Genomic DNA, 25,643 nt, shown 5'->3' with positions numbered 1-25,643 from the left:
TGACAGACAGGGACCCAATGCAGTGCACTCTCAATAATGCATACTGTATTTTTATGTATATATGATATTTTTGTGTGTATATATATATATATATATATATAAAAATATACATATAAATCCTTCTCATCCCTTGTTGTATGGTCAATCAAGGACACAGATCTGCCATGCAGGAGCCTGGGTACCTACTTCATTTAGCAGAAGAGGTGCCTTCAAAATCCAAGTGCTGTGCATTTTCACATGGCAGCTTCAGCTCTGGAAACCTGTCTCACTGATATTTCATACTGATGTTCACCTCAACCTCTTCAACTCTCCCTCTGCCTTTCCTCTCTCCAGCCCTGCTCTAAAAGGACCCAAAGCTTCCCCAGTCTGTGTAGCTCTGCACCCTCCTGCTCCCACAGGGGAAGCCCCCATACTAAATTCAGGTCCAGGTCATGGCTATCAATCCTTTTCCCTGCAGAAAATGCTGCAACAAGAGATGAGCTATTATTCAGTTTCCAGTCCCAGCTGGCTGATTTGATTCCAGTCCAGAGCAGCTGGGGCACCTGCTGGGCAAAGGCAGCACCTTCCCTTCAGTCCTGGGGCTGCCCTGACAGGCTGCCCCTCACCAGGTGCTGAATGAACAGCACTCCCACCACTCCAGCCCATCCTGAGTACCTCTGTTGTCCCCAGACAGTGTCCTCAGCCCTAGTCAGGGACCAAACTGCTGGGGAGTATTGACTCCTCCTGTGGGACTACTTTGTGTACACACATTTTCACTAAGCTGTAGCTTAAATATGCAATTATAGGAGAAGCAATGGATCTGAAAGTTTAAAATCTGTGAAATTTATAGCCAGGTTTTCGAGGAACTTGTTAGCACATCATTAGTGGCAGCAGAGCTGGGTAATTGTTTTGTATAAAGCAGCTTCACTGTGGTGCAAACATGGACGAAATCAGAGCACTCCTGGTACATCTGAAAAGCCACAGTTCATGTGGAGCTGTCAGTCAGAGCTCCCACTGCTATGCTGGCTCCAGGGAAAGGAGGGGGTCTGAGGGACAAGCTCAGTTCTGTTTGGTGAGTCTGGTGCAAAGCCCAGGGCGGATCTGGTGGGCCCACACCTGCCCCAGCCCCTCGGCACCTTCCCCAAAGAGCCCCAGTGGCAGGGGCCATGCAGCAGCTCTGCCAGCCCTGCCTGTCCACTTGCTGTGCACACAGACCTGCTCAGCACAGACCTCCATCCTTCTTCTGGCCTCTGCTTTCAGCTGCATTTGTTCTTATTTATTTCTCCCCAAAGGGGACATCTGCAGGCTGCAGACAGCAGAGAAACACAGCTTAGGGGTGGCACAGAGTCCCAAGCAGGCACAGAGCTCCTGTGCAAGACCACCTGAGCAATTCATCCCTCAGAACTGTGTGACTGATCTTCCTGACTCCCTGAAAAGCCTCACGGCAGCGGGCACAGCTGAGCCTGCTGTTGGGTGGGGACACAGAGCCCTCTCCCCATCCCTGCTCCATCTCATCACCGCACATTCCGTTCCCATTGCATCCACCCCCCGTTGGTCACCAGCTGCCACTAACGGCCCTGTCCTCTCCCTCTGCTGCAGGATGACATGCACAGGGTCATTGACCAGCAGCTGATGGACAAACACCCGAAGGAATGGAGCCAGCTTGCTTATTCCTTCTCCAGTGGCAGCAGGCGGGGCGCCAGGCCCTGCCCCGCGCCCAGGCCGGAGCAGCAGGGCGACGAGCCCGAGGGGAACCGGCTCTTCTCCTTTTTCAAGAAAAATTAATTGGAAAAAGAGAAAACTCTCCAACAATTCCTGCGTCAAGATGGGGAGTGGGGCAGCTGCCCAGCTTGCTGATGGACCCAAGTCTGATCCGCTGAGTAAAAAAAGAAGGGGGCAAAGGAGTTAACCCTTGAGACTCTGCACTATTTACACCGCACCTGGTCTGAACCAAATGTTTACATGAATTGGAGATTTGCAAATTGACAATGTGATTCTAGTAGAAAGAAATTTTTCTTATTCTATACGTGAAGTGATAAACTTCAGGGTATACTTTAGGAGCTTTGACACAGTCCAGTTTCTGCTGTGAAGAATTCTCTGATTGTCTTAAAAGCGTTCTTATGCTGGAGAAGGAAATAAGCAGCCCCAAGACAGAGTGGTGCAGGGGATTGAGAACTTCTGTCACAGTGAGCAGAAGGGGAAGAAGAGAGCTGAATGCAAGAGGAGGACAGAAGGGAGCCATTTGTATCACCCTGGCAGCTGTGACAGCCTTCATCCATCCCACTGAGACTGGAGTCACTCTGGCCCCAGCAATACCATGTTTTGACAAATGTAGCTTTCTCCGTGGTGGAAGCTGAGCCCTCTCTGCAGCTCCTGCCTGGCCACCATCTCCCCTGGAGCTCTGCGTGGCCCTTCACCCTCGCTGGCATCCAGGCTCCTCGAGCTCAGGGCAGGGGACAGACAGGTGCTGTCACTGTCCTCCCCAGCTCCCTCCTGTTACTGAGGTAAGAGTTGCAGGCTGTAGCTACACAGATTTCTCCCCAGGAGACTGACCATCTGCAACAGATTACAGACTGGATAAAAGTTGTGCATGTTCAGTCCTGGGGCACCTGCTGTTCCTCCAATGGCCAAAAGTAGTTTGGGAGCTTCAGCAAGTCACACACCTTTCCCCAAAGCCATACACATCTCCCAGAGTAAGAAAACTGTCATTTTAACTGGATAGGCCCCCAAAAGCCTAACTAATAATTCACTGAAAGCCTACTCCCATTGATGTCAGTCAGTCTTTGACACTGGGTTGGCAGACTCCATCCTCAGAAAGCACACTGGCATCTGCCTTCACTGAAGCCAAAGGCTATCAGGGTGTCTACAAAGCTCTGGAAAGCCTGCAGGTTACTCTGCCCTATGCAGTAACACTGGCTGTGGCCTGACAGAAAGGAGTGTTTTTCCCTGCCTGTGGGTCACTGGCTACTGAGCCCTTTGGTGAGCAGCTCCAGAAAGGTCCTTTTGATCAAAAATAACCAGATTTGATCAACAAGAAGGAACATGGCTTTTTTGGTGTATGCACACAGCAGTGCTGGAAATCCTGCAATACTCAAGAAGGGACCTGCCCTCTGCACTGGATGGGCACTGCACAGCTCTGCCATCATAAGCCAGTGAGGAGCACCAGGTCAGTTCAGAGATGTCCTGCTGCTGTCATGCAGTTTTCACACATTCTCCCAGCTCATGATACCCACAGGCAGGCCCCAGTTTGTTTCCTGCTGCTTTCAAAAGGCCACCACCTACACTGTCCCACAGCAGACAGAGCTGGCTGCACCTTCAGCTCTGCCCTGCTCAGCAACTCCGGTGCTAACACACCATCCCCAGGGAGCTGCTCTCTGCTCTCTGCTCACAGAACAGGCACCAAACACCTTCAGAGCAGCAGGTGAGAGGCTGGTGGCCTGGGTTTTAGTGTTGTTCAGCTTCCCTGTGGGATAGCACATCCATAATACCTCAGTACAAATATCCTTTCTGCCTATGAAGATTTGAGCATTCCTGTATTTCCTTGTTACATTCCTGTATTTCCTTGAAACCACCACCATGGTATGAAACCATCTTGCACTGAGGCAGCTCTGGGCTGCAAGGAGCAGAGTGCTCTGAGACTGGCAATGGTAGTAAAGAGCTGAGTGGTAAAACCCATCCACACAAAAGCAATGAACCCTGGATTGCAGAGCTTCCTCCAGGAAATACTTGGGCAAAGTCCCACCAATACAGCTTGATGCTTTTGGGGAAAGGCATCAGGAGCCTCACAGGCAGGGGAGAAAACTGAACCTTGGCCTCTCCTTCCTAGGCAATGCTCAGCTGTTGAGTATCTGCTTGTAGCCACTTGTGCAAGCGAGGGGAAGGGCTGCAGTGCAGTGCCACATGCTCAGCCCTCCTCCTCCATCCTGCCTCTGCTGTGACTGCATAGGGCAGGGACACTGCTCAGCATCTGCTGTGCCAGGACTCAGTCACACCCACATGCATCACCCCAGCCTTGGAGTCCTGCAAAATGAGGAGTGGCTGCATGGATGCCAGTGACACCCGTGGCACAGTGACACCTGTGACACAGTGACACCAGTGGCACAGTGACACCCGTGGCACAGTGACACCCGTGGCACAGTGACACCTGTGGCACAGCGACACTGGTGACACAGTGACACTGGTGAGCACTGAGGACGATGCTCTATCACAGGAGAGCCACGGGAACATCTTGGTCCTCAGGGGCCTTTCTTCTGCTGCCAGTTGTCATTTCCCAGACCCCACCAACTCTCTTCAAGCCACATGCCCAGCAGTTGTGTGGGAATCTACCCCAGCGAGGATGGATGGATGGATGGATGGATGGATGGATGGATGGATGGATGGATGGATGGATGGATGCAACCCTAAGGCATGGGCCTTAAGTTACCCCATGAAGATGCAGTAAGGAGATGAAGAAAGGTGCCTTCTGCTACGTTTGCTGAGGAAAGTGACTCAGTCAGTTGCAGGGGTAGGTACAGCACATCTCTTCATTTAATGAGAATCCTTAATCCCATTGCAATTTTATTTATTTAACAAGAGTGACAGAAGAGATTGCAAGAGGAAAGTCTGCATGTTCTAAGGTGCCAGTTGGGTGTGGTTTCTTCAAACAAGCCCCTTCACTAAAGACTTAGTTGCACTACTGAACCCAGAGATACAAGAGAACTGGGTGTAATGAACTGGACAACACACCAAAGGAGACCTCCTTGTGCTGAGCTGCTACTCCACAGGAACAGAAACTGCCTTAACACAGCAGCTAGGTTTTGTCTTCTGTCGTGAAAAACCTCACCTGTGCAGTCCTTCACACCCATTTGTCACGTTGTGTTTTAACAAGGTCCCAGCTGCTTCACTCTGTGCTGTCACTAACACCCTCACCTCCATCCTGTCACAGCCAGGAGCCTGGAATCAGCCTTGCAGTGCTGGCTGGGAGACACTTCCCTTGTGGCACTTGACTCTTCCAGGACACACCCAGGGTGTAAAGGAAACATCAGCTCCAGGAGATGAGATGGAGGAAGCACATTAATCCAGCAGGTACTCAGGATCCCAGAGGAGGTTTAATGAGTGGGATCAGCAGCTCTGAACACAACCCTCAGCCTTGCTTTTGAGATAATGGTAAATAAAACAGTAGTGCTGCACACTGTTCAAATATTGCACAGAGAAGAGATGCCTGCTGAGATTAAGGTTACAAAGGACTTTCCCACAGGTAACAAGTGACTGGGCAAATGTTTGTTATGCCAGCCTGAGGGAAAAGGGATCAGTCTCCCCTTCCTAAACTCTGCAAGGGAAGTAAACAAGGAACAAATGTAAATGAAAGGCAAGTCACTAGCACTTTATCTTAATACAAACTTGGATCAGCAACTTGCTGTGGAGATGAACAGTAAATCAAAAAGTTACTGACAACAGAGTGATTTTGCAGAGCGAGCAGGAAGCGAGGCTGCAGGCAGGGCCACATGCACTTGTCCTACTTAGATGGTAGATTCCAGCTATGCCTCTCCATCAGGCAAACTCTCTACTCCCCACTCAGCTATAAAAAGCAAGAATGTTTGAACCAAAAAGCCAAGAAAGGAAGTGTCTGGGTGCTGCAGCAATGATTCCCTTGGATTGAGAGGGAAAAAGCACACAGCAGGGACAAGCAGAAAGAATGTACCTATAGATATGTACATATACCACAGTGCTGTAATTTTTGTATGTAGCAGTCATGTAAATAAATGTATGGTTTTTATAAGATACATATTCTAAAAATCTATAAAAGCATATTTTTAGTAAAAACAATGCTCTACTTCTTTTGTAAATAGTTCTCTTCAGAATAAAACATCATTTATACGATACTGTCTCAGCTCTCACCACTTTACTGTGCCCAGCTGCAAAACAAGCTTATTTTTTGAATTGTCATTTAACACCCAACAGCATCTTTGGTGCTGCATCATCCCATGAAATTCAGCCAGGTAAAGCCCCTGTGTGTGCTTAGGGGCCAGGGCAGAAACATTTGAAACATCTGCATCTCCCCCAACAGCATCTTTGGTGCTGCATCATCCCATGAAATTCAGCCAGGTAAAGCCCCTGTGTGTGCTTAGGGGAGAAGGGGCCAGGCAAAACCATTTGCATCTCTTGGTGCACAGGAACACCTAAAGGTGGGTAAATCATCCCACCTTTTGCCATTTGTGTCCTTTACTGGCCCTGGCGTGGAGGCAGACTCGGACTGGAAGGGGTTTGGGCAGCAGACACAGGCAGTGACACACCCAGAGCTGGCAGCAGCTCAGACCCCTCCTGCTGCTCCTCCCGCGGGCACAGACACAGCCAAGGCACCTTCCCCCAGCAGGGCTCCACCACTGCCCCAGGAGCAGCCTGGGAGGGGATGCTGCGGGCACAGCCACGGCTGCAGTCCTGCACAGATTAATTAAACACACAGGAATTTCCTGGGAAAGCGAGGAGACACTCCAGATGCTTTCAGTCACCTCGGGAGGAGGAGCTTTCAGAGCTTTTCAATACTTTTTGTTGAGCAGAAAGAAAGGATTACAGCACAATCACAGGCATCTCACTTCACACAGAAATAAGTTACCCATTCCACCTTCCTCTTTCATTCAAACTAAAACAGCAACTAAACATTTGAAAGCATTACTTATGGTTTTTTAATATCCCCTCTCAGGAAATAACCCTTTACACAGCAGAGCTCACCCTTGGCTTGCCACCCTCCACCTCCAGGTGCTGGACAGCAGAGGAAACAGAGCCTCAAAAAAGGATTTGGCAGCTTGTAACCTTTATTTTTAGTTTTTTAAAATTATTTAAAAAGCATAATTAGAAACTTTCATTACAGAAATAATCCTAGCAAACCAGTTAGACATTCCATTGCTCAACATTTAGGAAACTTCACATCAGCACCACTAGAGACACGGTCCCCACCCCTTCCAATTGAACAGTGATGGCAAGAGCAGAGGTAACTGCTCCTCTACAGCCAGCTCTGGGGAAAAAAAAAGAAATTCCCACTTTAAGCCAGGAAGCTGGACCTGGATTGACAGAATTCCAACCACAGCCACAAAAACCTGGACTCAAAGAGGACCAATTTTTCCATATAAGAGAACACTCCAGGCTTGGGTGCACCATTTCCTCATTTTATTGCATCATTTCCAGTAAATTCAGACACGTTCTTTACTTCTGCCTCTATGAAGTTACTCCCTCCTAGATCTGCACACAGCTACCAACAAGATTCCCAAAGCAACACGGCTGGGCCCCCCAGTCTGCAGGGGGAGCCCCCCAGCACAGCCCCAGGGACAGGCCCAGCACACACCACATTCCACCCTGGAGCAGGCAGGAGGGACTGGTGTGGCCCAAGCCACCACCTGCAGCCTCTCAGCACTGCCCAGAGCTCAGCCCAGCAGCCCCAGCCCAGCTCACTCCAGTTCTTGGGTTACCACTGCAGGATATGTGAAGAAGAGAGGTGGGTGAAGGCAGCTGGATCCATACCCAGCACCTGAACCCAATAAAAACCCACGTGTTACACATTCATCGTTTGCACTTCAGGAAAGTCTTTAAAGTGATTGACTGTGATGTGATTGTATGATCAGGGCTCTTACCACAACCTGAAAAATCTAAAAAAAATGCAGGCAAAATAAGTGACTAAAATTTAGCCTCTCCTGGAGAAAGGGTGAGGAAGGGAGAGAAGTGGGCTGGTTCCAAGCTCATGGACATGGGTGAATCACATCCTACCAAACCAAGGCCAGCAATTCCACAGGGCCACTCACTGGCACATGGAGTATGTCCACCTTCAAGGCCTTAAAGGAAGTCATACCCTCCATGCCTTTTAAGGTAAAATTATTTTTTAATATTATTTAGGCAATAATTCATGCTGAGCATGTCCTTTCAGCCCAGACATTTGATATTTTAGTTACACACACATACACTCTCCACCTTTATCTACAACTATTCAGGCTGAGGAAGTGAGCCCTTGTTTTCCCAGAAAGGCTGACGAGGGCCAGGAAAATGTTGCTGAGCACAGCAAGCCCAGTTTGTTTCCAAGTGTGATCCTCCACCACCACATAACCCAAGCAAGCAAGCTTTCCATTTCTTTGCATTAAACAGCAGTCCTCCTTCCTAACTGAAGAATCCTGGGAATGATCCTGCAGCTTTCATATTCAGACATCAATAAGAAGAGCTGGATTTTTTTTCATGCCTTTTCTCTCTCAAAAACAAAAGCTTTGCCACCAAAATTCACATTCACGTTCAGATTGCCTATTTGTGGACAGGGCAACAAGGAGAAGTTTGGGGTTTTTGGCAGAATCACATGATTTTTGTTCTTCTCAAAAGAAATGGACCCTCACTTAGGACACTGGCAGAACCAGAAGCAGAGGTCAAAGTTGTTAAACTTTGCTTTAAAAAAAAAAAAAGTTTTATCCAAACAAATCCCACTTCTGCAGGTCAGTTTGATTTCCAGTATCTTGACACAAACTACAGGAGAGCACAGGTACAGCTGGGCTGCAGCACAAGGAGGTGAAACCCAAGGATCCAGCCACAAATCTGGATGATGGCAAGCTGAAATTCCAGGCCCCAGCAGCAGCTCCAGCTACCAGCCCAGGGGCTGGTGAAATGAAACCCCAGGCTCCAGCAGCAACACCTGCAATCCTGGTACCTAGAAAAACACAGCCCGAGCCCCAGGAAAAGCCTGGGTCTCCAGGAGAAGCCAGGGGCCCCAGGGGCACCAGATGCCAGCCTGGAGCCCAACAGAAATGCAGCTGGAGGCCCCAGGAAGCAGTGGCTGCCAGCCCAGGGCCAACTCAAATTAAGAACTTTTCAACTTTTTCTTTAAAAAGATGAACTCTGCAGTCCATGATTGGTTGACATTAAGAAGGCAGAAGCCAAAGCGACAACAGAGAGGCGAGGCTGGTTAAAGCAATATACATTATATACAAACTCTTGGGTTAATTAGTCCACTTGGTAGGCAACGTCCTTCTTGTCTACAAGGCGCACTGGAATGAGCAGGGGAGGAGAGAGGGGCAAGATTCCATCCCATACCTTCTTGGCACTGCAGTGGGAAGGTGCCAGCGCCTCTTGATAGAAAACATGGAGAAAAAATAATCTTTAAATAACGGCACAAAACTGAGAAAGTCCTCCCAAAGCCTGCCCCAGTGGAATTGCCCGAGTCTAGCTGGAGGGGCTGATCTGTCTGAGAGCAGAGTCTCTGCAGCAGGGAAGGGGCATTAGCAGCACCTCTTCTTCCTTTTACTGTTCTTCGTTAGCTTCACCACATCGTTCTGTTGCTGCTGTTGCTGCTTTGCTAAGTTTTCTTTCTTTGCTCGCAGGACAAGCTCTGTAATGCAATTAAACATCTGCAAGAGAAACAAGCACACTCAGACCACCCCAGAAGTCAGGCTGGCTCCTGTGGGGTGCTGCTCCTTGGAAGCCATTCCCCTTTTCTGTATGTTTCAAAAATGCTTCAGAGACCTTCCCCAACCCACTATGGCCCAAGTGGAAATCCAATACCTTTTCCCAACCCCCTCCCAAGCTAAAAAGTACCTCTATCCCTTTTTCCAAAGCAGTAAATAAAACCAGAGCAGTTTGGCAACTGAGACCAGGAGTGAAGCCTGGGCAGTCTTACCTCCTACAAGCATTCTCAAGTCTTTCCTGTCTAATACATGAGCACTGTGAAACTACTGAAAATGCAGTGTGGGCTCCTTCATTTTGCTTCCCCAACTCTTCCAAAACCAGCTGCATGTCTCTTTTTGACATTTTACCTATTACTTGCAGCTCATACAAGCACTTTTTCTTTCTCAATGGGAAGAATGGAATTTTTATTTCTTCCCACACCATTATCCCTAAATCATTGTATCTCTACTCTTCTGAATATTATATTACCTCTTCCACATTAATATTTTCTTTGGCGCTGGTCTCAAACAATTGGATCTCCATCTGCCCAGCAAATTTATAGGCATCTTCTGTTTCTACCACTTTTCGGTCTGGGTCATCATTCTTATTGCCCACTAAAAAAGGAAAGAGAATAAAAGTCAGTTTGGTATTTCAGCAGGCCAGCCCACTAAATAAGATGCTGTAATTCCCTAATCACCTACCTAGTATCCTGCAGACATCATCACAGTTTTGATTAATTTCATGCAACCACCGTTTTACATTCACAAAGGATTCTGCGCTCGTTACGTCGTAGACAACAATGACCCCGTGTGTTCCTCTGTAATACCTGGGGGGTGCAAAGGGACAGCAAATGTTAACTCAGGGCATCACCTTCTCTTCCACTGAGCTTCTACAGCATTCACAACAAATCCTCACGTTATGGTAATCAAGTGCCCCCATTTTCTTTCCATTGAGACTCACGTAGCTCTTTTATAACAGCTTGATCCCAGGCTATTCCTCCAAAGCTACAGAGCTCCCTGCTCATTCACTCTACACAAATACATTTCCAAGTCCAAAGTCTTCTAAAACCTTCCTTGTTCAGGCTGTCAAGACCTTCAAAAATGAATGCTGTCTTCCAGCTACAGGACCAAAGGCAATGGTACCCCCAGCACATCCTCAGAACTGGCTGTGATGTCATCCTTGGGGCTGCATAAGCCACATCAAGTTTTTGCAGTAATTCTGTTATCTGTGAACAATCACTTACAGACTAAAATTTCAGCAGATCTCCAAATATACTCAACCTTCAGTCACAGTTCTCTCAAGCTCTCAAAAATTTCTGTCTTGTTGAGCGACTGTGTTCTGATCACACCTTCCTACTCAACAGATCGACTCCATATGTGCATTCAATACACTCTGCTACCTTTAGCCATTAAAAACAAGCTTTATTTTAGTTTATTCCCATTAGTCTTGGGCAACTGGCACCTTTAAAAGATGATGCACAAGTCTGATACGCAAGAAAAACATCTGAATTCAGGTTCCAACATTATCACCTGCACGAAGCTACCAAAGACAGAAAGTATGTGCACCATGAAAATGCTAAACAGAAAACCAGCAAGCTCTACCTTCTCAGTTTTCAGCCACAATCATAAGGCTACCAAGTACATTCCCTATTGCAAATTAAGCAGCTGTGACCCAAAAAATAAAAAGAAATTGAAACAGGAAACAGTTAACAGTGAGGTCTTCATCAGGATCCATTTTTTGTATTATGTGTAGCTTTATTCTTTTCCTTTCATCCTCTTCTCTTTCTTCTGATCAATATTAAATTTTTTAATAAAACAAATTCAAGAAACCAGCATACAAAATTGAGGATTTTCCCTTAAACTGTGACAGCACTCCTAGACCTCGATGTCTTATCACAAGCACTTCTTGCAGTACATCCACTGCACTTCAGAGATGTCCACTGTGACCATTCTGCTCCTCTTTGATTTCTCCAACTCAGCAAACACACCTTTGAACTTCAAAGCCTTTGCATCTACCCCAAACGCTCCTTTGAGAAGATCTCAAAGCTTCAGCTCACTTTGCTACTGAAGTGCTTAAGCAAGTCACTGTCTCTTCCCACCTCCAGCCTCCTCATCCTTCTACAAGAGAAGCCACCTGCCTTTATGCACTATCAGACAGACCTGCAGAGAGGCACAGATCACCCCAGAGCCACACACCTTCCTCTCCTGATCCCTGCAGTGACAGTCCCTGGGCACAGTGCTCCTCCAGGATGCTCTGCAGCAGTAGAACACTCTGCTCCTACTGGGCACTTGCAGAAGACACTCAAATATTTCTCCCATGCCACGTTTCACCAGTGATTTATGCTGTGCATTTGCTTCCCTTGGCAAGAAGTAACTCAGGGAAGAAATACTTATTGCCAGCCCTTAAGAAATCCTGGGCTTTCAAATGTTCTAGTCCATTCACAGTCAGTTCTTTCAACAACTTCAAAACCTGCTACAGCACTGCATTTATGCTTTACTTGATTACAACACAACTTTATTCATAACTTGGATCCTTTAGAGGGAAAAGTACTCCAAGGCCTGGATCCACATGTTGCAAAAATAACCCATCCTCTCCTGACACCAGCATGCCCTGCACACCGCTTTTGATGACTTCTGTTTTGTGTGATATCACCAGAAAGGGAAATATCCCCAATCCTACCAACACACTGCATTTCTCCACAGCTGAACAATAAACCAATTATCTTCAAGCTCTCCCATATCATCACCTAATAGTCTTAATTCAGCAGCCCCCAGGCTGACCTACCACTTCCTCCCCAACACTGAGCATTGCATTTGCCAAGACAACACTCAGCCCTTGGAGAAGCGCAGGTTCAGCTGCACCTACGCAGAGCTGCTTCACTCTGCTGTGCACACCGAGCCCAGCCTGGCATCCCTGCCAGCCCAGCCAGGGCCCAGCAGAGCATCCTGCTGCTCCTGCCTTGCCCACGCACCTTCATTTTCTTCTAAGCCAAGCATGTGATGTCGGGGAGTGGAGAAGGGGCAGCCTGCACGTACCGATCCCACTCCTGACACATCGGCAGCCGCGTTTTGCTCTCGGGATGGGGCTGTGGGCTGGACCCTGCAGCACAGACCACCACGACAATGGGAACCCTGCAGGGGCTCGGAGCTCCTGCCACTGATATTGCCAACCACCTCATCAGAAACAGCTTCCTTTGTGCAAGACAGCAAGCCCTGACTCCTGCTGAGTGCCTACCAGCATACACTGCTGCTATTTTTGGAACGGAAAATTGTCTGGCACATCGTTCTAGAAAGGTTGCCAACCCCTCATCTACACTAAAATGACATTTTCTCTATTGGCTGTTATTAACAAGAGAGATAAGCCTGAGAGAGAAGACCATGACTACCTGTTATTCTCTAACTCTTAAGCCCCACAGCACACATTTTTTCTCAAAAAGCTGGTCATGCTATTTTCCATCAGTTGTTAGATGCTCTGCATCCTAGGTAAACATTTAAGGCTTAACAAGTACAGCAAAGCTTCTCCAACCCCAAATGCAGGACAGTACTAGAAAACAAAATCTGATTTATCCTGTCCCATACTTCAACTTCCAGAATGATGCAGTGCAGAATTGCTTTTATAACAGGTTGTGGGCTTTGGCGAGTAGAGAACAGATGGGGCTTTTGGCATTCAGGGAGGAGTAGGTGTAAATTTTGTGCTTTTGGCAACCAAGAGGTAGTTGAGACTTTGACACAAGGGAAAGAATGTCTTATCTCCTTCCCATCCACATTTCTGGGGAAATGGAGACCACAGAAATGAAAGCAGAAGAGACCTGAAGTCCTCAGTCTGAGCCTCTCAGTCACAGACTGATGCTGGCTGTCCTCTGTGTGGTGGGAGTGCTCTGCCATGTACTCTGCAAACCCTCAAAGCCAGCATCTGCTGGAGGAAATACCTTCATGAAATACAGAAAAAGATGTTCTAGACCAGTTATTCATGTTAAGAGTATCCATGAAAGTATCCTGCTGAGGTGAAAGACAACTAAACCTGACCTGTGTACACCCTTGGATGCTTGGTAGTAGCCAACAATCTCCCACATAGTTGGAAGTCCCTAGACCTAGAGGCTTTACATTTAGCTCAGGTGTGGAAAAAGCTTAAGAAAACCAACATTTAAGTTGAAATAAACACCTTATTGCTTGTTCTACCACTAGAATTAAACTGGGGGTTACCCCAACTCAGTATGTCCTTCAGCCACCTGCATCCACCCCTCATGTTCCTGAACACAGCCTTGGGAAACATGAGGGAACATTTGCCACTCGTTGGGGCACTTGTTACTGCAAGAAACCAGTGAGAAAGCTCTCCTGTTCCCTTTAGCAACTGCTGCCCAATATTAACATCTGGAGTTATAACAACCAGCTTCATGGAGCACAGCAGTAGCTAAGTCAGATTTAAAAGAGACACTATGTTGGTCCAGTAGGGCCTATATGTTGTTTTTTTTCAGGAAAACATTTAACTGCCAAATGTGAAAGACAGGGCACTGGTTTAATCCAGCTTCTTTGTTCATATTTCACTACTTTGTAGCACACATTTCCTTTGTTTTTTTCATACATCTAGAATCCTAACCATTTCCAGAGACTTCTAATAATCTAGTTTCATACTCATCTTTCTTTCAAGTTCTTGGAAGCACATCTATTGTCAGTCAGACCAGTCTTTTAACTACTAGCCTTTTAGTCATATCTGCTTTACAAGACACAGCAATTCTGTCATCTCAAAGATCTTATCCCTCTCTCAAACATGCCATTCCACAGGAAACCATGGCAGAAGGTCCCTCTGCTATCACTATTCACCCTGAGCTGGCATCTGACAGCCATTATGTAAAGCTTGAATCCTAAACCCACAGTCCTGAATCAGGACAAAGTAGTCCTGTCTACAAGAGGAAATCAAGTACAGGGACTGGCTGTTCATGCATTTTAAGTATTCCTGCTAATACAGCTGCATCCTGGCATGCTAAATCCCTGGTGAATTTAAATCAAATTTAATTTGGATGACATTCCATGGCAACCAAATTCACACAGATCAGCCTCTCCTCCCAGAAGGCACCAGCTATCCCAGTATTTCCACATTTAACAGACAATAAAAACAGCTGACTTTATACTTCCTACTCTGAAATTTTCTTGAGCTTCTGTAGAATACTCCAGACCAACTTGATTTCTGTTCCTTAGCAGTTTTAGTCTGCTTTTCAGCTTTTGACTGTAGCTACAGTCACGTGAAATCAGACTACTACAACCTTTCAATGTTTCCCAATTTTCCACTATTAACTTCCTACCACCTCTACCATTTTGCAGTTCTAAGTCCACACAGCAGCACTACCAACCTATTACTGTAATTACCAGATGGGTAATTTCAGGCTTGCTTGCCAGGCTTGGCTCAACATCAATTTGAACTCTGCCTTTCACTGTAAAGGGACTCCCTGACCTACTGTAATGCTGAAGGAACACCTTTTATATTCTTAACTTCAGTCTAAACCTCAATCTAGTCAAAGATTAGGCAGACTACTACATTCTGTTGACAGGGCACTCACACTCCACCCATGATTTGATAGCCAAGCCCTTTTGTAAGAACAAGCAAGGTTACTTGATTTGCCAGTCAGTTTACGACAAAGAAATCAGTTACAGTACTACTTTGTCAATAAATGAAAAGAAACCAAAACAAGCCAGCCAGAACCATTTCTAAAATTTAACTTTTGTTATGGCCTGGTTTTATAGGTGATATGATTAGGAACTCTAGACAGGCATAGCCAACCAAACTAGCAAGAAGAGCCCTCATCCCAGTATTATAATCAGCATTCCCAAAGCATTTTATTCAACACTTCAAATGCACTTGGACACGTGAATTTCTTTGCACAGAACTGCAAAAAATGGAGATCTTTTTCCCTGACCATGGAGTTACCATTCAGTAACTACCACAGCGCTAAGGCAGAAACCCCAAAATGTTAGATCCCCCAAAGTACAATATGCCTCACTTGGGTAAAAAGCAATGCAAAAGGAAACAGCAGCAGACTTCCAAGAGGTCATGGCACAAATGCCTCAAATAATTTCAGCTTATCTATTTGAAATGTTAACCAAGAGAAGAATTTACATAAAGCCCTGTGAAAGGTCCGATCCGCAGCTATTCCCGTTGACAGCAGGAATCCTCCTTTGCTGGTATTCCCTGCTCAGTGCTGGACACACCATGGCTTTCTAAGCTAGCTGGCATCAGCCCCACGACCCCAAGCTCGTTCCCGAGCCCGAGCCGCGCCGGGGAATCTGCAAACAGGAAGGCCATTTGCTGACTCAGCAGTAATGGGGCTCTCTGACTCGCCTGTCACAGCTGACAGGGCCGCAGCACTGCTCGGCTGCCTCCCCCTCACCACTTCCTTCCCAAAACTGCCTGCAGCACTCCAACAAGAAGTGATGTCACACACAGGAACCCCACAAGAGGCAGCCCAGTTTTTTTCAAGCTAAACACTTAAGAAACAATGGAAGTAACCCAGTAATATCCGTATGGGAGTGCAGAGGAAAGGGGCGGCGCACACATCACGTTCAACTTTGCCATTTCTAGACATAACACAGATGTAACCAAGCTCATTATTTTCAGGTCCCAGCAAATTAATCAATTCATCAGCTAAAAAATAGCCTCCTCTTAAATAAGAGCCAAAGGAGAAGTGAGTCATGAAAGACCCAAGTGAAACACATGGATCTTTCAAGAATTATTTTGGTTAAAACCCAAGGAACAAAAGTTCCATTTCCAAGTGCACTTTTCCCTCTTCCCCCCACGAGCAGTCCACTTTTACTGCAATCAGTTTACAAACACATTTTATTCTTAGTTCCCACCACCGCAGCTCTAGGTGTGGTTTCTTCAGGAACAGGAAAAGCTCTGCACATGCTGTTCAAAAGGACAATGAGTTGGAATCTGAATTCCAACCAAGGAAAAGGTTAATATCTTGTGGGCGTCTGCTTCAGCAGAACTCCACACAAAGATAGCTGCTAAAGCATTTGTCCTAAAGGAAAACCAGGAGAAATCCTACTCTTCAATCTTCAAGCTGTTCATTAGTTATATATGACACTGACAGAGGGTTTGCACTCTGTGCTTCTGCAGTGCATTCAGAGGACAAACTTGGACAGGCACAGAGACAAGCTGTCTACTATATGCAGTCTAATAACTCCAGTTCTACCACTTGGAAACCAGCAGCAAAGGAATAAGACAAAGCCACCACAGAAATGCACAGAAGGGTGAGGAACTCTGAAATCCCAGTTCCAAACCTTGCCAGAATATCATCACCACCACAGTCAGTTCTGACACAGCTGAGAGAAATTTCACTGCACAGACCACACAGCCATCATTAGTTAATCAACTGCAACACTTAAATAGCTAAACCCCAACTCTGGACTACGAGGTGCAGACCCAAAGCTCCACAGCAGAAAGGCTGGCATTACTCACGTTGATGTAATAGTCCGGAAGCGTTCCTGGCCAGCTGTGTCCCAGATCTGGAGTTTCACCTTCTCCCCATTGATCTCAACTGTCCGGATTTTAAAATCCACTCCAATGGTGGTAATGTAGCTGCCTGCAGGGAAAGCGTGGGTAAGTGAGAACCTAAGTCTTGTTTATTTTGGATGTCCCAGAGCACACTTCTTGAACACTACTTGGCAGCAGCTCTCAGACTGGACAGGAGAACAAGGTTCCCCATATCTGCTTAGTGTTTAAAATGCTTTATATCATGCTGATCTACATATTTTTGTCTGCAGCTAACAGCTTTTTCTTCCTGGCCATAAAACCACTTCTCCCATGCCACCTTTAAAATTTAAAGCTCAGCGTAACAAAATAAAATTATTATTTTTCTATCCCATTGATCAAGAGTACGCACCCAAATATCTCAAGAAATAGACAGTAACTATGAGAGCATTTCACTTGTGAAAATTTTGAGACAACACTTTGCTTTAAATACTTGTGGAAACACTTATTCTGAATACAGTCTGTTCTAGGAGTTCCCTCCCAATACACTGGTTATATCACAAATGTAAGTGGTTTACCACAATACTCAATCAATCTAAATCCCAAATGGCTAATGGGAAGTCTGCAGAGTATAGCATAGCCCAGACCACCTAAGCTCTTTCTGGAACCACCTCAGTATTTCAATGCTCAGGGACTTCCAGCTGTGAGTGAAGATCAGGCAGGACGGCCTGTACAGGCTTATACCAAGAGATGCAAAGTTAAAAGCATGATGTATCCCCAGCACAGCTATCAGTGGGCAAACACAGATTCCTTACCAACCAACAGCAAACCCAGAGCATTTCACTCACTGAAGGAAACAAACCACTCACCTGAGAAGGTATTATCTGCAAAACGCAACAGCAAACTGCTCTTGCCCACACCTACAACAAACAAACACAGCAAATCTTTCAATACAGTCATCCTGGGGGTCAGGAACATAAAAGTATTTTAACCATCCATTGCATAAAAAATCAGCACATCATTTATTACCATCCACCCTGACTGCTCATCTCCACACTCTCTTGGAGATGTGACCAAGAACAGTCACCCCAAGACTCAGGATGCTCCTGGTACAGTGCAGGGAGGGGGGACTTGTGCCCTCCCTCCTCCAGCCCTCAGCAAACCCTCCAACAGCATCTTCTGAACTGTGGTCAGTTCAAGAGGTCAGAGAAGAATAATAGAAGTTCACAATCAGTAGGCTTACATCTGCTAGGGAAAGAGCCAAAGCCAAGCATGTCCTGTGAATTCACAAGTGCTCAGAACACTGCTCTGAATTCAGCACTCTGTTGAATTCCACTTGCACATCATGTGTGACGTCAGTAACGCCACTGCCTACCTCGCATTCTGGGTGGAATTTGGACTGCTCTGACAATCACACCAGGGCTCGGTACTACACAGCTCACATTAGCATGGCCACAGTCTAACAGAAGCCTAAACCAAGCAGGAATTGGGAATCACTGTCCTGTACTGCCATCCAAAACAGCCTTGCTCCACATCTCACAGGAAGGACACACACCTTTCTGAAGCTGTCCCTGTTGCCAAAATGTGCCATGAAACATTCCTCTAAATGCTTTGAGTAGCTCTTCATCCAGGTTTTCCATAACTGATTGTTTGCACCCTCATCACACCCTGTTGCAGGGAAGCATTTTTCACAGTGCTTCAGACAAGAGCTGTAAGAAACTCATTCCTGCACACCCATCCAAGGCAATCTGGGTATCTAAATGCCTCCATGTTGTTATCTCTGCGTAACATCTCTGCTGTTAATGACCCTTCCTCCCCAAAATAAATCTGCTATGGCATGAATAGAAAATTCAACTTCACCGAGGTAATTATCTATTAAATCTTTCCAGGTAGAAGTTATTCAAGGTAATTATTTTGATGATTTATAACTGGCAAGTTTTTCTAACAGAAGACCTATGCAAGGGCTATGCAAAAGTAGTTCTCAGCTATTGGCATGTGACAACAGCTACCAACAAAAAATAAAAATGAGCCTAAAAATCTGCATGATTACAGTAAGCCAGGTCTCATTTGCAAAGAGTTCAAATCATCAGCCATCTGGAGAAGCCATGCTCACTCCTCATTGCTACCAAGCTAAGGAGGAAAAGAGGAAAGGGACTAAAAAATACAAAGCTACAGCTTTGTGTGATTATAATCAATACATCTGAGCTCAAAAAGGGTAGCAGAGCAGTTCCTGTACTTCAGAGGACTGGTTATTTAGCTCTGCAAATACCAGTCAATTAAGAAAAAGTAAGAAACTAAGAGAAAACAAGGATGTTTCAGCAGCAGGTGCTGTGCTTCTTGACCAAGCAGCCTTGGCCTTCAGCTCAGGGCAAGGCAAGAAGGTGCCAGAAGCCAGAGGCCTGTGAAACCACAGCACCATGTCCGAGCTCGGGCAGCCCTGGGCGGTGCTGCAGAGCTGCCCATGACACTGCTCTGTCACACTGCCCTCCACTGCACAAGCTGCACGGCTCCCAGCAGCCTGGCAGCTTCCAGAGAGAAGAAAGCTCCCGAGCTCAGGAAGTTCTGCATGCTCCCAGTGACAAGGATGTCACCAAACAAACGCTGCCTCTGACCCACACTGTTCACGCACAGAGAAACCACACTCTTGGTGACCCCACACCTCCCACACAGAGCTGTCTGAACATCTGAAGAGAAGGCTTGCAGGGCCCTCAGCTTCTTGAAGACAGCAAAATGAAACAAAACAAAGCAAAAAGACCTATTGACTTTGCACAATTAAAATTAAATTTCAGTGTCAGACAAGAATCTAAGACCCATATCTTACTGAACAGTAGAGTGAATTAAAGAAGCAGATGCCAAGCACAGATCATCTGTATTATTTTTAAATATCTGGCACAGCTGAAATCACCAGCAGCTTTTCAAGATGACCTGTTCTAAAAACACACAAACCTACTGCCCTTCTGACAGATTTGCATACAGGGGAAAGCAGATGAGACAGAATTATCCTATCCAGTAACAGTCCACTTCCTATTGCAGGGAATAGATGTCAATAAACAAGGCAAGCAAACTGTTTAGTGCAAGCAGGGACAAAGCATCCTGTTGGGGTTAGCAAAAACAAAACCAAAGAAAAATCAATAGTCAAACTACATAGTGAGATTTAATTACAGCAGAGAACCACAAGCAGCCTGACAATTCTCACAACACTCCTTTCACTGGATACACTACGGGGATTCTGCTCAAGAAGACTGAGCTCACAAAATTTATTTAATTGTTTAAAATGAGAAGTCTTCCTCAGAGTTTTCACCATCCTGTTTATCTTGCCTGAACAGTTTTGGAACTCATCAGCAACCAACAGAGCCACTGCTCTGCTCAGAATGCAGCATTTGGTTGCAATAATCCAAGGCTCTCAGAGCTGCCCGGGGTTTAAGCTGCTCTGAAGCTGCTGTCCTGTCTCCCTCCTTAGATCCCTTCATGCAGACTCAGTTTAGTGTAGAAAAAAACATTTTTTTACACGAAGCTAAAGCTTCTGCAGGTGACAACTGCCAAGATCGTGCAACATTAGCCTTTCATCAGGAGCTGTGCCTCGCTGCATGCCGGGACCTGCCGCCCCACGGGCCACACCTCTGTTCAAAGAAGAGGGTGGATGCACCCTTCTCCAGCTTATGGAAATTCAGCTGCAAGCTGCTGGAGTGCTACCAACACCGAGCTGCACCGACGGCAGCAATCCTGCCAGCCCCAGCTCCTGTGAACCCAGACCAAAGCACCAGACACTGGCACAGTTCACACGCTCGGCTCTCCAGAAGTTTCTGAGGTTGCTGCAGAAGTATTTATAGGTCTATTTTCAAAAAACACCTCAAACTACACCTTTATCTCCTGCTTTTATATATTTGCATCCTATGCTATAACAAGAAGCACACAAAGCTACCAGCTCTTCCAGGATTTATTTAAAAAATTAAGGAACTCTAGAACTGAGACTCCAGGCTGAAGCACAGAAAAAGTCTTAAAGGAATAATTAAGATAATAATGACTGTTAAAACGTCCTGGCTGCCACACTGGAAACAACAGTCCTTAGGGCAGCCAGCCCTTCCCATCGATCCCTAAACTGCCTGTCACAGGGGAAGGGAATTCCCTCCCCATCCCAGCAACAGATTAGTGGGCGCCGTCAAAACACGCGCTCGCCAAGGTTGATGCCGGCAGCACTGCCGGTGCTGTCCTGGCTTCTACGTGTCTAATCTGCCTTTTCCCCAGCCCAGCCGAGCTATTTACCATAACATCCTGCGGTAGCCAGTTCCGCAGGTTCATCAGATAAAAGCCCCCGCAGCCCGAGCGAACGCGCCCCGCCGTTCACGCCCAGCGCGGGGTCCCGGTGCGGCACCGGCAGCACAACGCCGCGGGTGCCCCGGGCGGAGGAGCCCGCCCGCCCCCGACCCCCGCGCCGCCCGCCCGCGCTCACCGCTGTCGCCGATGATGAGCAGCTTGAAGAGGTGGTCGTAGTCCCGGGCCATGGCCGGGCGCGGCCGCGGGCGGCGGCCATGGCGGGAGCGTGAGGGAGCGGCCGCCCTCCGCCTCCCTCCGCGGGAACATTGTCCTCCCCCCGTGCCGAGACACCGCCAGACCGCCAGCGGGCCCGTGCTTCCCCTTTAATTCCCGTAGGGGCTCGTGTGAGGACGCGGCAGAAAGCGATGCTGCCCCCAGGACAGTGTCAGAGGCGTGAGGGAGCCGCGGCACTCCCAGCTCTGCTCCCAAGGAGCGATTTGTGTAGGTGCAGGAACGGCTCCCAGCGCAGCCCAGGCCGCAGGTGAGGAGCCCCACAGCGGTGATATGAAGTGCCCAGGTGTGTGTCACAGGCCTGGCAAGTCAGGCCAGTCTGAAATTAAATGCCTGGGGTTTTTAATCGAGAGATGTGCCTGAGTATGGCTCCGGAAGGGCTTTGACCTCACGCCCATCAGCAGCTGTGCTTGCACCGTCCCCAGCCCACATCTGCAGGTCAAAGGCACTCCCAGTCGTCCAGCAGCCACAGTGATTTTGTTATCAGTTGCACAGACATTAACTACACAAATTCTGCCAGACTATGGTGACTTTTTAGGTGATTGCCACTTCGAAGTGGAGACATGGCACAAGAAGAGCTGGGTTTTGCTCTGATTAATTTTTCTTTAGAAAATCATTCTCACTGGTACTTGAACTCCTGAGATCAAGTTTGAATTATTGAATGAAACCTGTTACTAACATGCATTGTCATCCAGATGGGAAGAGGTATATTAGCACTAAATAACTTGGACTGTTAGAGATTATAAATGAGACTGTGTTAGGAATAAATTGTGAGGCCCTGGCACAGGTTTGCCCAGAGAAGCTGTGGCTGCATGGCACAAGAAGAGCTGGGTTTTGCTCTGATTAATTTTTCTTTAGAAAATCATTCTCACTGGTACTTGAACTTCTGAGATCAAGTTTGAATTACTGAATGAAAGCTCTTACTAACATGCATTTTCCTCCAGATGAGAAGAGGTATATTAGCACTAAATAACTTAGACTGTTAGAGATTATAAATGAGACTGTGTTAGGAATAAATTGTGAGGCCCTGGCACAGGTTTGCCCAGAGAAGCTGTGGCTGCCCCATCCCTGGATGTGTCCAGGGCCAGGCTGGGTGGGGACTGGAGCAGCCTGGTCTAGTGGGTCATGTTCCCCTTAATTATAAACCTTTCTTAACCTTAACCTTCCAAAACATATTATAGTTTACAAAGTTCACCCTGTCAAGGTCTCGTATCCTGGAATCCACCCATGTGGATTCAGCTCACATTCACTCTGCAATTTTAAACACCATATATATAGATATAGGTGATAGATGGATAGATAGATGGATAGATAGATAGATAGATAGATAGATATATAGATAGATAGATAGATAGATAGATATCACTCACCCAGACAAGCACTGGGGCAATCCAGCACCACCTGAGTAACTGAGGACACTGTAGCTGCAGGGAAACCCCTTGAATCCAGCACACAAACCACCAGCTCAAACCCAAAATGACAGTGACTCCCATTACTTCTGTTTTTAAGCCCATGAAGTGTCATGATGTTACTAAATAAAATGGACAGTAAGAACTGTGACTAATCAAAAAAAAAATCAAAATATTTGAGTATTTTATGCTTTTACATTTGTCTCTCTTCCATTGTAATTTTTAGCACCTTGTAAGCTTAAACCTCTCATAAATTATTTTTTGATCTTCTTGAAATACACACAGTTCAGCTGTCACTCAGAGACAGTTGCTTGACAGTTCAAAGATATTATTACCATCAGTTGTAGGGAAAAATTATCTTTTACTGACAACTGGTATTTTTAAGACATTTGAAATAAGAAAAAAATTAATTCTTTAGTCTCCAAGTTGGCACAATCAATTTATCAGGTCTCATGTTGTGGCAAAAATTATGGGTATTTTATCTCTGATATATTATACTGCAATGTATAAATAGTTTAGCAAAAGTAGCTATCAGAATCCAAATTGAGTATTTCACTGTGACTGAAAAATCAGCATATTCTCCACACGTGCAAGTGAGCTCCTACCTTTTACTCCTCCCTCTCAGGAACAACTAAGCTCAGTGCAGAAATTCAGGTGCTGTTTGGGAAGCTGAATGAGTTTTTCCACGTGCTGCTACCTAAGCTGGAAATAGAAACCATCAAAATAATAAAATATCTTATTGGCTGAAATGAACAAGTTAATAAAAAGGCTTCATTTACCTGTAATTTTCTTTCCCACGTTTATGTGGAGCATCAATTGGAATCAGAATAGGTAAGCCAAGGTGCCCCTGATCAAAATCTCAAACAGCCATTCTTCACCAAAACTTGGCACTTTTCCATTCCTTCCTGGCTGCAGTGATGGGGTGAGTGATTCCAGTACAATCACTGAGCTTTTTGACACCTGCTTAGTGGGTTTTGAGTGGCATCAAATTTTGTACGTGTTTCAGGGCAGAGGTTTTTGCATTGCATGGTTTAGCTGCTGTTCCTGGGATCCCAAAGCACAGCTAATTCATCACAGGTGAACTCATTCCAGTGCCCCAGTGCCAAATCTTTAAGAGTATTTATCTGAGTTTTCACTCTTGAGTATTACCGACTCAGTGCAAAATATGTAGTTTTAAGATGATTTCAGGTTCACAACTATTTTGAAAGGCAAAAATCTGAATTAAAACCCACCTTCAGAATGCAGCTAAATGTGATGAAATAGAACACAATTTCCATCAGACCAACTGGGAAATGCTGCAGTTTTGTAAAAATATGTCCAATGCATAAATACAAGATTAAAGTTAATTAACTAAAGAGCAATTTTGTAGCTTGGCTTCATAGCTGATCACAAACTAAACATGTCCACGACATGGTGGTGTTGCAACAAAGGAACACCCAGACCTTGTGCTGGGGTGGACAACTGAGTTTGTTTTGTGGGGCTTGCAAAACAACTCCCCAGGAGACCTGGGCCAGCAGTGGGCACCTCGAGGCAAAGAGGAGTCAGAATGAAACAAACCAACGTGAGGGGCAGCACTGTCAGTTTAGAAAACATGGAAATCTCTAAGGAAATACATAGAAAATCTAAATTTATTTCATCCAGGGGTGAGGACACTGAAGTGTGGTTGCTGCAAAAATGAACTCTTTTCACTGTCTGTGGGAACAGGACAAGCAGCAATGGACTCAAGCAGCAGCAAGGGAAACTTTTTCTTCAGACATGAGGTAAGTTCTGACAGTCTGCTAAGTTCATATAACAACTAGATGGCATAGAGAGGTTATGGATCTCCATCCTATAATGCTATATAAACCATTGTGTGGCAGTCAGCTAAGAATGGTTTAGGAGCTGAGGCTATCTTAGGTACAGGGTAAAATAGCTGATTTCCCAAGTTCCTTCCCCTAACTCCTACAGCAAATCTGTTGTCAGGATGCCACACCACAGGCTGGGAACTGACACAGCACCAAGAACCTTTTGTCAGATTTTTGTACTTCTGAGCAGAACAAACCACAGCACTCCCAAATACCTGCTCACCATTGTATCTTGCTGTTTGAGGCACGAGTCTGATAAAAATGTTCTTGTGTTTGCTGCCACTGCCGTAACAATCAGAAAATTGCTTCTAGCAGAATGTGTGTTCCCATGGGGTTCCACTTCATGCTCTCAAATTTCATGTGTTGTGTGTTCTCCCATCATCATGGTTTGAGCCATCCAGAGTTACAAGCAAGGAAGATTGCATACACACACCCCACCCACATGAAATAACAAATCTTAGTGCTCTGTCTTCTCAGGTGCAATCAGCTTCAGTGAGTTTCCTGAAATAGGTAAGGCTCACATAACTATTGCTCTACATGAAATGTAAAGCTCATTTAGCCTTCTAAAAATTTGTGTTCTGCAACAAGATTTTCAGCATTTCCATCAAGTGACATCAAATCCACTACTAAATTGTTGGGTTTTTTTCCAAGAGTGATATATGTGGCCAGGTAAAATAAAACTTGCTTGGAGCAGCACAACTCATTGACTAAAAGGCCTAATGCCAAGTATTTTGTGAAGCCTTTGAAGACATAAATACAAAGGACTTTTTGCAAGTTGGGTAACTAAAAAGCTGTCTGTAGTCAAAAATACTTTGGAAATTAACAGGAGCAATTATTTACAAATTTCATTAAATGTCAGTTCTGCCTTGGCTTTAAACCCTGTCTTGCCTCAGTTCTGCAAAAGGTTTTCACAGATCACAGCATGTCCACTCTACAAACTGTATGCCCTAGAACAAACAGGTCTGAAAGGTAAATCATAGTTTGTTGACAAATGAATTTGTAGAAAGAACAG

General features: G+C 46.0%; 2 protein-coding genes across 2 annotated transcripts in view; one reads left to right on the top strand and one right to left on the bottom strand.

Annotated features, from left to right (window-relative positions):
• Positions 1 to 6,985, top strand: part of BICDL1 (BICD family like cargo adaptor 1) — a gene marked incomplete at its 5' end in the record, with an annotated part of 49,889 nt that extends 42,904 nt beyond the window's left edge. The window contains 2 exons of the mRNA XM_039725829.1: positions 1,579 to 5,957; positions 6,064 to 6,985. Coding sequence (XP_039581763.1) covers positions 1,579 to 1,764 — 186 coding nt within the window. The remainder of the gene's footprint in view (positions 1 to 1,578; positions 5,958 to 6,063) is intronic.
• RAB35 (RAB35, member RAS oncogene family) lies at positions 6,753 to 21,637 on the bottom strand. Its single transcript, XM_039726179.1, has 6 exons — positions 21,284 to 21,637; positions 17,703 to 17,753; positions 16,822 to 16,945; positions 10,071 to 10,195; positions 9,859 to 9,983; positions 6,753 to 9,332 (listed from the first exon to the last, which is right to left on the bottom strand). Exons 1-6 carry the CDS (start codon positions 21,333 to 21,335, stop codon positions 9,204 to 9,206), a joined length of 606 nt encoding a protein of 201 aa, XP_039582113.1. The 5' UTR covers positions 21,336 to 21,637; the 3' UTR covers positions 6,753 to 9,203.
• Positions 21,638 to 25,643: the final 4,006 nt, after the last annotated feature.

This window comes from Passer montanus, unplaced genomic scaffold (assembly GCF_014805655.1).
Source record: "Passer montanus isolate IOZ18808 unplaced genomic scaffold, ASM1480565v1 scaffold57, whole genome shotgun sequence".
NCBI lineage: Eukaryota > Metazoa > Chordata > Aves > Passeriformes > Passeridae > Passer > Passer montanus.
Note: the sequence above shows the minus strand (reverse complement) of the source record. Positions and strands in the feature narration are given on the sequence as shown.